Source organism: Mytilus edulis, chromosome 6, assembly GCF_963676685.1.
Source record: "Mytilus edulis chromosome 6, xbMytEdul2.2, whole genome shotgun sequence".
Lineage (NCBI taxonomy): Eukaryota > Metazoa > Mollusca > Bivalvia > Mytilida > Mytilidae > Mytilus > Mytilus edulis.
This window is the reverse complement of record NC_092349.1, coordinates 20,413,240-20,424,093: the sequence shown is the minus strand read 5'-3', so window position 1 is coordinate 20,424,093 and position 10,854 is coordinate 20,413,240. Positions and strand designations below refer to the sequence as shown.

Here is a 10,854-nt window from a genome sequence, read left to right as displayed (position 1 = left end):
TATCTAGCATATTTACCTTTCTCATTAGAGAAGAAGGCTTTAAATGAGTTGCAGCAATTAATAAGTTGCATCTGACATGTTTAGTAGTGAGCATCTGCAATCTCTTGGCGTTTATGAATGGACACATAACAAAAATCCTCTACAACTTATATTAGAAGTATAACGGTATCCATGAATCGAATCAGAAATATGTACCATATTTAGAAAAAAAATGGATCAACATATGCTCTATCCTACATAATAAAAGATACAATACACAATATTCTGTAATAAATGAAGAAGAACGTCAAACACATTTCCTATAACAAATAAATATGACGTGTTCTTTACTCATAGTATATTTTTTCTGTCATGGAAGAGACAGTGTATTGCTTTAATCGCATTAGAGACGACATCAAAAGTTCAATTTAGGATAAAAAATTAATTCATATAGTTTTCTCACTGACCCCCCTACCTCCCCCTCTTAACTTAATTTGGGGAAAATTGATTGACCAATAAGAATATATGTAAAATCGATGTCAATTAAACAAAACTTGCAGCAATGCTGACCCCCTCCCCACATAACACAGATATACATTTTTCATAAGTTTAGGTCTTGTGTTATAATAATAATAATAAATTCTTTATTTAACGAAGGTAACTCATTTAACATACAATTGTTAATCTCACGCAAGGCCTTCGCACATTTAAATGAATAATTCATATAACAATCAATGCATATAGAACAATAATCAATAGATATGTACACAATTACAAATATATATATATACACAAGCATGAAAACAGACTGTAGAACTAGCATGGCAAGAATGTCCTAAAAAAGTTTGTCCACTTTTTTTGTTTTATGATAAAGAAATTAGCACATTTCATGTTAAAGCTTTCTATATGTCTTAAATCCTTTATATCATTTGGCAAATTATTCCAAATGATTAGACCAGAATATTGAAAAGTCTTTTTGAAGTATTCAGACTTTGGCCTTGGTATATGAAGATGTCCAGATGTTGTTGACCTAAGAGAATAACTATATAGATCACTGCACGCAGTAAATTTACTTGTAAGATAATCTGGCGCTAGTCCATTCATACATCTAAACATTAAAATGGCTTGAAAATATTTTATTCGAGTAAAAATGGTCATCCAATTAAGTTCTTTAAACATTGATATTGATGGATAATCAAAAGGCTTATTCAAAATTAATCTTGCTAAAACCCCATATGGTGCAACAATAATCAATTATTGGTAATATATAACTATTATAAAAAACGGATAAGACCTTTGCCAAGTAAGTATCGTTTTAATCTTTTAGCAGGTATAATCTGCTTGAAAATATTTCACATACTTTATCTATGTGAATTGACCATGATAGATTTTTATCAATATGGATACCAAGAAGTTTTTCCACTTCTACATTGTCAAATGCAGTTTGATTTTGCGATAATACACACAAAACATCGTTACAATTCTCAAGTTTTCTCTCAGATCCCATAAGCATACATTTGGACTTCTTGTTATTTATTATCATATTGTTTTTAGTGTTATTGTTGTTTAAAAATCAAATAATAATACTCTTTATCCCCTTTACCATTGTTTAATGAAAATAATCTCCCTCATTTAGATGATGGTTATGTAATTATTCCTAATTATACACTTTTCCAAGTAGGTCATAGAACTTGCTAAAAGATAGAAGAACAAAAACGAAATTAAAAAGAAAATTAGGGTACTTTGCGAAAAAGATCGATTGGTAATTGTTCAAAATTAAAAAAAATTGAAACAACAAATATGAAATTCATTATATATATTTTCTTAATTGTAGAGGTTCAACGTGACACGAGAATAAAATAATGGATATTGAATTTAATTGTTCAATACATCAAGGTTGTAATTACACATGTTACAGTCTTTTGCTGTTATTGGTTTCCTGAATAAAAAAAAACCAGATTTTTAGGCAAATATGTATTTCTTAGCTACCCGTTCATCAACAACCGCCATTAGCAATGGCCAATCAACGATTCCTTACACACACACCTACACGAAAAAACGATATATAAATTCTTTATCTGTGTAATTTTGAGTCATGCAACAATCAGACGTCTGGTCACAATGTTGCTACCCGACGTATCATACGCCATCTTTGTTTTGATTTTTTTGGTGAAGAAGTCTCAACAGCATAATGAAGCTTTTCATGTTGTAACTGGTTTACCTCCAGGAAACGAATATTTGATTGCAGAAAAAGAAATAACGAGAAGTGAAATTCATTGTGCTTACTGGTGTGCAATGACAGCTACCTGTAATTCAGCAGTCTTCAACAGTACAACAATGCATTGTGGGTTATATCGTGAATCTCAATCTGCAAACAACAGCTCATCTCTTGAGAAACAACTGATCTTGCAAAGAGGTAAAGCTTTATTCCACTTAAAGATTGCTCAAATATCAATAATTTATCATATTGTTTATGAATGCTTTTACAAAAGCATGTAGTAAATTTTATTTTACGTAATACGCCTGTTAAGATGAGTTTGTAATCGTTTTTTTTTACTCATTCTATCGGTTTGTTAATTGATGTGTATTAATTCAAAACAATAACGTTGTTCATTTATTAGCCGTTCTTCATCTTAAATTTACATCGATGCCTTCAACACTGCAAGTCAGGAATATGACAGTTGTTCATTCGTTTGATGTGTTTTTTCATTTGATTTTGCCATTTGATTAGGGACTTTCCGTTTTGAATTTTTCTCGGAGTTCTGTATTTTTGTGATTTTACCTTTGCAAAATTTCAACATAGATTTATTTGTGCATTGAATAACATATGTTTAGTTGAAATATCCACACATTAAAAACTAAAACAAGAAATGAAACACTCTGATGATGTGTGCAGAATTAGACAATTCAGAAACAAAACAAACATTGAAAAAAGTCGCCAAATTAAAGCATGAAAACTTTATGATGAATTGATTGATTGTTGGTTACTTAACGTGCAAATATTTTATGGATGTTTTTAACGAGAACGAATTTATAATAAACACAACTTAAAGGCCGTCCTCGATAAAGGTCGAGAAAAATTTGGACTGCCACTTGAAATTGAGTGTGTACTGGATAGACACATACATTTTGCCATGCAACAGACCCTAACGAACCTCTCAGAGACTTGTTGCAAGGATTCTTAACATGCAAGGAGCGTGACACTCTCTTAACACGAGGCATCGAATTTAACGTCCCCCTTCTGACCGGATGTGGCTGTACACTTTTACATCCCACACAGTTAAAAATACGCCTCACTTTTGCAAGGGTTTTGCTGCAGGTCAGAAGAAGACCTAAGTGACCATATATTTCTATTCCCGAGTCACTAGTTGTTTTAGACAGTAAAATGTTCGATTGTGTCTTTTGTAAGGGAAAGTACCTACAGTTTTTAAATCGAATACATATCCTTGTCCTTTGATCTCTGTTTGATAATAATTGTCTCATTGTCATGAAAAAGCATGCCACATTCCCTTAATTTTTTATGTCGCTCATCTGATTTTTGAAAACCTCAATTTCTAGAAACTATACGACATAATTTACTGAAATCATAAAATGAAGTAACACCTATTGTTTAATTAAAACTTTATCATGAAAATATTCAACATTCTACTCAACTAAATTCATGATCTAAAGATGTTTGAATATTTCAATTGTCTTGACAATTCGTCGGCATTATAATTGTCTGAGGCAAGGGGGCATTTCGACCTTTTTGTGTTAAAAGCTCACATCGGACAGAAGTATGTGACCTGTAGGCTGTCTCTGAGTGAGTTTTATTTTTATTTTCTCAAGCGTGCATACTGCATAAATATCTTACATAATTCCACGTTCTTGTTTTATATCATAGATGAAACTGAAGATTACGAAACAACAGTCTCTGAAATCACAAGCGAAAAGACAACAAAGATTGCCATAACTAGCGAAAGAGCTACCCACAGTGTCACAACAAGCGAACGAATAACAAACCAGGGCACAACAATGGAGAAACTAACAAGCCAAAAACCAACAAGCAACGGACTTGACATGACGAGCGAGAGAACCACCCTCAGTGTCACAACAAGCGAATGGACAACAAACCATGGCACAACAATGGAAAAACTAACAACACAAAAACCAACAAGCAACGGACCTGACTGTAGTGGTGTTACTGGCGGAAGTTCTAGTGGTGTTTCTAGTGGTGTTTACACAATATATGTTGACAATCAACCTCTCGATGTATACTGCGAAATGACAAGTTCTGGTCAATGGACGGTAATACATTTTAAATTTTATTAAATTACAAAGTAGTTAGAAACAATTCTTATGATGCTTTAAAATAAATTGTATATGTCAATGAAACAGCAATTTTTTGCTACATGATATCTTTTGAGTAAGTCCTCAACACGTATTTAATTTTGCGTTTAATAATTTGTAAAATGGCCATTCATGGTGTAATATGTCAATATAATGTTGCTTATAACTTGGCCGTGACACATCACATCTTTCATGTCTCTGTATTAAATATAACGTTTATAACATCATACAGGGTTAGAAATACTTTAGCCGCTTTTCCTGGTCCGAAAACCTAAAAGAAGGTTCAATATCAACCATGGCATATTTCAACACAGAAAAATTTGGATTGAAGGGTGCTACCCCCCCCCCCCCTCCCCCCAAAGATCTAGACCCGATAAAATGCCCCCAAAACCTTCGTATTTATAAGCTATAATGTAATTTAATGATAGGATTTTGTTTTACCTAGCATTAAATATTTTGAAATCGATTCATTTGATAATCAACGTGTTGCCTTTTTTGATATTTCAGAATAAATGTTGAAATTCAATGCCACTTTAAGTCAAAATTATTGCCACATCTCTTTCTTTACAAAGACAGCAGATATCATAAAAAGGAAATGACATATAGGGGATAATAAAGGCATAAATTAAGAAAAACACTACGACACAAGGAATAAGTCGAAGTTACGCATAACGGTAAACAAAACATCAAGAATAAATCGAGCAAAAGTAACATCGTCTATTATTTAAATCTGAATCTGCAAATACTTTGCCTTCGAGCATCGACCAATAATTGCCGAAATGCGCATCCGGTGCAGTAAAACTAGTACCGTTCAAGTCATCACTACCACTGAGTCAATGCTTCAACTAGGGGACTGTACATCCCCGAGGGTATCATCATCCAAGTAGCTTGTACTTTGGTACGAAAAAAGGACTGTGTTATCAAAACTAACTGGTCCAAGATTTTTTAATTAATTTTATATCACGGAAATTTGTATTGCTAGAAACTAGGAAAATTTTAGAATGACATTAACATGAACATTTTTTTAATATAACGGTTTGTTATTGTATGCCATAGACGCATTATGTCAGAATATGTAATATAACTACATATGTATATATAACATTTCATTTGTAAGGTTTCCTGGAAGGGTATACAACATAATCCGTTGGTACACCATGTTGTTAAATTAAAAGAAAAAATATATTGATTCAATTATCCTCTCTTTAAACCATATTTCTGACTGTCAGCATGTCCAAGACTTACAATCGTCCTTACTGATTTCCCAAAATGATTATCTATAATGTTATGATACATTTAACTTAGTTTTATACTGATAAATCAGTATACACTCTAGCTATTACCTTTGTTTTGTAAAATTATGAATACTTTGCCGAGTCTATTAAATCTTGTAGAACACCAGAGCTCACCTCAGTTTTTAATGAGTTGGTTGTCTCTTTGTATTGTACAACTTAGACTTATCTTTTTCATTTTATATTGCAATAATGATCAAAATTACGGATACATAATAAAACAAGTGACAATAAAATACAACTTTACAATTTTTAAAACAAATTATACAATACCTACAAATATGTGCCATAAATTTGTAATTCTTATATTTCAATGTTTGAATGTAAAGGTGTTTCAAAGAAGAATAGATGGTTCAACAGATTTCTACAGAACTTGGCAGGAGTACAAAGAGGGATTCGGGAATGTAACTTCGGAATTCTGGTTAGGTAAGTATTCCGAAAAGACCTGACAGAAATTTATATAAGATTTTCGGGATGTTAAGTTAGAAATCAAGGTTCCTATTGTGTGGTTAACGATACGATATAAGCAGTGAACAAAACATGAGTTGTAAATTGTTACTTAGTAGACATTTAAGTTCCTTGGTATAAATTAACAAGCCAACTAATCAAAAAGGAAGTAATGAGTGTTTGTTTCTAAAATGTTAGTTCTTATATATATTGAATTGGTTAATGAAAACCCTTTTTGGAATGGATTGAAATCATGATTGCATTTGAATTTAAAAACAACTAAGCAGGCAATTTCTCGTTATCTTTTTGAAGCTCACGACTTTGACGTAAACCTTAGATGAAATTTACCTAGATGAAATCACCTCAAACGGATTTATACGTGAAATAATGTGCATATTGTCACATGAATTTAACCCAACAAAATTGTATTTTTCTTGTTTTTGATCAACTTTAAAGATTTATATGTCATTTGTATAAACTTGATCAAATTTAAAGATTTAAATGTTATTTGAATAAACTTGGTTTTAAAAATTCCTGTGAATATGTGTTAAATCATTCATATGATTCTCATAATTATGAAATTCACGTGAAACTCATGTGAAATCAGTTGACGTAAATTCACGTATAAGCTCGTTTGAGATTAACATCCACGTGAAAAAAATTTCCCTGTGCAGACTGTCAAAGTTTTCAAAAAAGATATTAGCTTATACGAGAACGGATATCAATGTGTAGACATGCTCGAACAGATTGACACATTCAATAGTAATTTAGAGCATTCAAATATGTTTTTAAAAACCGACATGGCACTGACAATGAAAAGTTCTTGCGCTGAGACGGTAATCATAATTTCAACTGTTTGGTTTAAGAAATTACCTTTTATCAAACATTTTTTTTTCTTTTCTGAAACGTGTTCTGAATAAATTGATCAATATAAATTGATATGATAATATTTTTACTAGTTTTCTGTTTTTGTAAAACGATGAAAGTAATACCTCTTATAATTCTCTATGGTTTATGCACACATGCAGTTCCTATTTTGTATGTTTATTCACTACTGCGACCAATCTTTGTACACGTTGCACGTTTGGAGCAATTGCGTTTCCCTTGTTTAGTTTCCCTTTATTCTAAATGAATTAATGAGATCGGAACATCGGTCAGCATTGTTTGTGTGAGTGTGTATGCTTTTGAAATGGTAGATAAAATGAAGCACAGCATGTTAGTATGTTTTTTGTATTTGCAGGGAATGACAATTTACATAAGATCTTATCTACAGGGAACTTCAAACTACGAATTGATCTAGAAGACTGGAACGGTGAGATGCGGTATGCTGAATACGATACGTTTGCCGTAGGCAATGAAACTACAAACTATGTACTCACTATTGCAAACTATAATGGAAATGCTGGTAAATATTGTTATCATATCGTTTATCTAGTTTATGGTTTTGTTCAGATCTTTTTGTGACTTAATGTGTTTACTTCTTGATATGTTATTCATGTACTACTTATATAGTGAACATCCTCAATTATTTCGCTTCCCCGAACCAGACGGACACAAAACAATGATTTACAAACACTCAAAAATTTAATACAACTGTTATACAAGTGAGAGGTTCTGCTAGCTATAAACCCAGGTTTAATCCGTTATTTTCTTCAAAGAAATTAACTATACCAAGTCAGAAATGTGACACTTTTTGTGCATATGTTTGATGTTTGAGATATTAATTTTGAAATTTGCGGAGGGAATTTCCGTTTAGAACCTTCCCAATAGCTCGTCTTTTTTTGTTATTTCACTTTTTGTTTAATTCTCTTATCATACACGAGCAGCAATCGAACAGTGCAAATATAAAGATTTAGTTTAATTGTATTGATTCTTATGTCATCAATCGAATTCACAAGGTGGTTCTTACCGTTTGTATACCTTGCCTTCGTGTCTATTTCTATATAAATAGATATTGATTGTCATCATTTGTTGTCGTTGTAGTCGCCAGTAAAATCACCTACTAGGATCTTCTCCTCTGCTATTGTTAACAAAAAAAGCAAAATTGATGTGTGAAATATTTCCTAATCACTCTCCTGATATTTTAGTGACAGCATAAAAAGAATGACTACTAACACTTAATGATGTTTTTGTCACAAAGTGTTGTGCCTTTTGATGGCAGATAACTTGAATCTGATGCGAATTTTATCAGCAATCAAAGCCGAACTTCAAAATTATTGTAAACTTCCTATTTTAGAGATGGCTTGATACAGATGTGGATACTAAAAAATCCAAAGATATTTTATAGTACATACAATCTTAGACTGTTCATCTTGCAAAAGTATTACTATATTTGACTTTTCTACACTTGACATAAAGTATTCCCAATTGCAAACTATAGGACAAATTGAAAGAGTTGGTGTTGTTTGGTTTCATAAAATAAAATTCCCATCGAACTTGAAAAAAAAGGATACAACAGATACAGTTAAGTTGGCCTCAAATCTTGACGTACATCTAGAAAATGACAATGAGGGTCTGTTGAAAATAAAACGTTACGACCAAAGAAATGATTACAGTTTCCAAATTGGGGTTTGTCCATTTTAACTAGCAACAGAGCATCAGCGCCTGCATACGGAATATATATCCCCAAATGATACGATATTCCCGGGCTTGTATTTCCTTGATGGGGGTTGATGCTCACAAGGAAAATGTTAAACTAGGAGTTCCAAATGGTGAAGTTGAAATTATCTTTCGTAAATTTTACGGACGCCTTCAAGAGTTTGTTGATCGTAAGGGCAGATCCATTTTACAGATGATAGCGATTATTTTCCTAATTTCGTAACTACAATCCCGTCCCCTTTTAACGAATCTGACTAAATGAATAAGATCTAGTTTGTACTACTATGAACAACACGATTAGTGACACATCTGGAGAAGGATCTGCTAAATATTCCGAAGCATCTGATATCATCCCCAGTATGGTGGGGTTTGTGTTGCTTAGTCTTTAGTTTTCTATGTTGTTTTGTTTGCTTTTGTTTGTTTGTCTTTTTCCTTTTTAGCTATGGCGTTCTCAGTTTTTTTTTCGACTTGTGACACTATGATAGCTTTCGCCCTTCTTCATATTACTACTAAGTAAAAATAAAACATAAAATATATCATGAAGCGTTGCAATAGTCACAAACAATTTCTATATTTTAAGATCGTGTTCACAGTAACATAACTCTCAGTCAGGGCCCCGATGTCCGAGTGGTTTAAGTAGTCGAACTACAGATCTCTAGCCTGTTCGAATCTGCCACATGGCAGGTTCGGGGTTCGACTCTGATTCTAAATGACTAGGATTGTCAGTTTCTTAACAAAGGTCGGAGGTTCTTTCTGGGCATTCCGGCTTCCTCGACCAAAATAAAATGATTTGAACAAAATAGCGCAAGGGTGATGAAAATGGCGTAAAAACATTCAAATAGTTGAGTAGGTAGACCAACGTCAAGGGAAATAACTCATACTAATAAACATCGATTATTTCTAATCTATTTCAGGTAATTGCTTACAACACATAGATGCAATTTGAATTTTAGAAACGCATAACGGATTTAAAAAGTTATCTCTCTAAACCAAGGTCTATATCCTAAATAAATCTATACATCAATATATCACTTTTTTCATCTCTCTTCAAATAATTATATAGTAATACTTGTTATTCTTTCAATTGTTTATTTGATTGTTGGTGTTTAACGCCTCCTCTTTCAATAAATATCGATATGTAACGGCGGCCAACTTGTATAAAAGATGGACAAAAGATACCAGAGGGAAAGACACTCATAGATTAAAAAAAAACTGACAACGCCATGACTAAAACAAAAAGACAGACAGACAAATAATAGAACAGACGAAACACCATAGAAAACTAAAGACTAAGCAACACGAACCCCACATACAAGTGGATGCTAGGAGGTCCAGAAAAATAATCGTACTTCGGCTCAAGAATAAGAATATCAATTCTTATTAACTTCGATCGGAGAAGACTGCACCGGACCATAGCGGGTTGTTTAAAAAGCAGTGTTCACAGTCTAATGATCGTTGCTTAACTATTTACACGGTTTTACTAACAAAGCTTCTAAAAAGATTTTTGTTTAAGCGTTTTTGATGAAGTGAAATGTAGAAAAAAATATACTATCTGTAAAGTTATATTTTATTTAACTGTACTTGATTACAGGCGATAGCCTTACTACACCAGATGGATATGGGTTCACAACATGGGATAAGGACAATGATGAATCACCCCATATAAATTGTGGAGTGACAGAACATGCTGGCTGGTGGTTTAATTGGTGTACTAATGGCAATCCGAATGGGAAGTATTACAATGGAGGAGTGAGTGCGACAGACGGGATATACTGGGAAGCTTGGAAATCACATTATTCTCTCAGGAGTGTATCGATGAAAATAAAACAATAATAAACATTTTCATATGCCAATATAGCTAATGGAAAACATTAGATACAAGTTGTGTTAATAAATGAAGTGATACACGAAGAACTGAGTTCTTTTTAGAAGAAAAAGTAGACTTTTCTATAAATTTATTTACGCAGTTGACATATCAAATTTTAAATAATTTAGTTATTGAATTCTTTTTGGTTAATTATGACTTATGCTATATATCATGTTGTATCATATTGATTAAGGTTTTAGAAAGAAATGAAGAGTTTGGTGATCTTTTATTCACATTATTTACAAAATTGTTACCCTTTTATCTTTGATGAAATGTTTTAACAATGTATTATGACTCCGATTTAGATCGTCGGGATATCATTAATTGGCAGTTATTTCAATT

The 10,854-nt window shown here is 32.4% G+C and overlaps 1 protein-coding gene across 1 annotated transcript; it reads left to right on the top strand.

The window, feature by feature from the left end:
- Positions 1 to 2,100: 2,100 nt before the first annotated feature.
- LOC139526267 (ficolin-2-like) lies at positions 2,101 to 10,478 on the top strand. The gene is made up of 5 exons (XM_071321399.1): positions 2,101 to 2,395; positions 3,863 to 4,266; positions 5,930 to 6,026; positions 7,288 to 7,452; positions 10,237 to 10,478. Exons 1-5 carry the CDS (start codon positions 2,101 to 2,103, stop codon positions 10,476 to 10,478), a joined length of 1,203 nt encoding a protein of 400 aa, XP_071177500.1.
- The last annotated feature ends 376 nt before the right edge of the window (positions 10,479 to 10,854 follow it).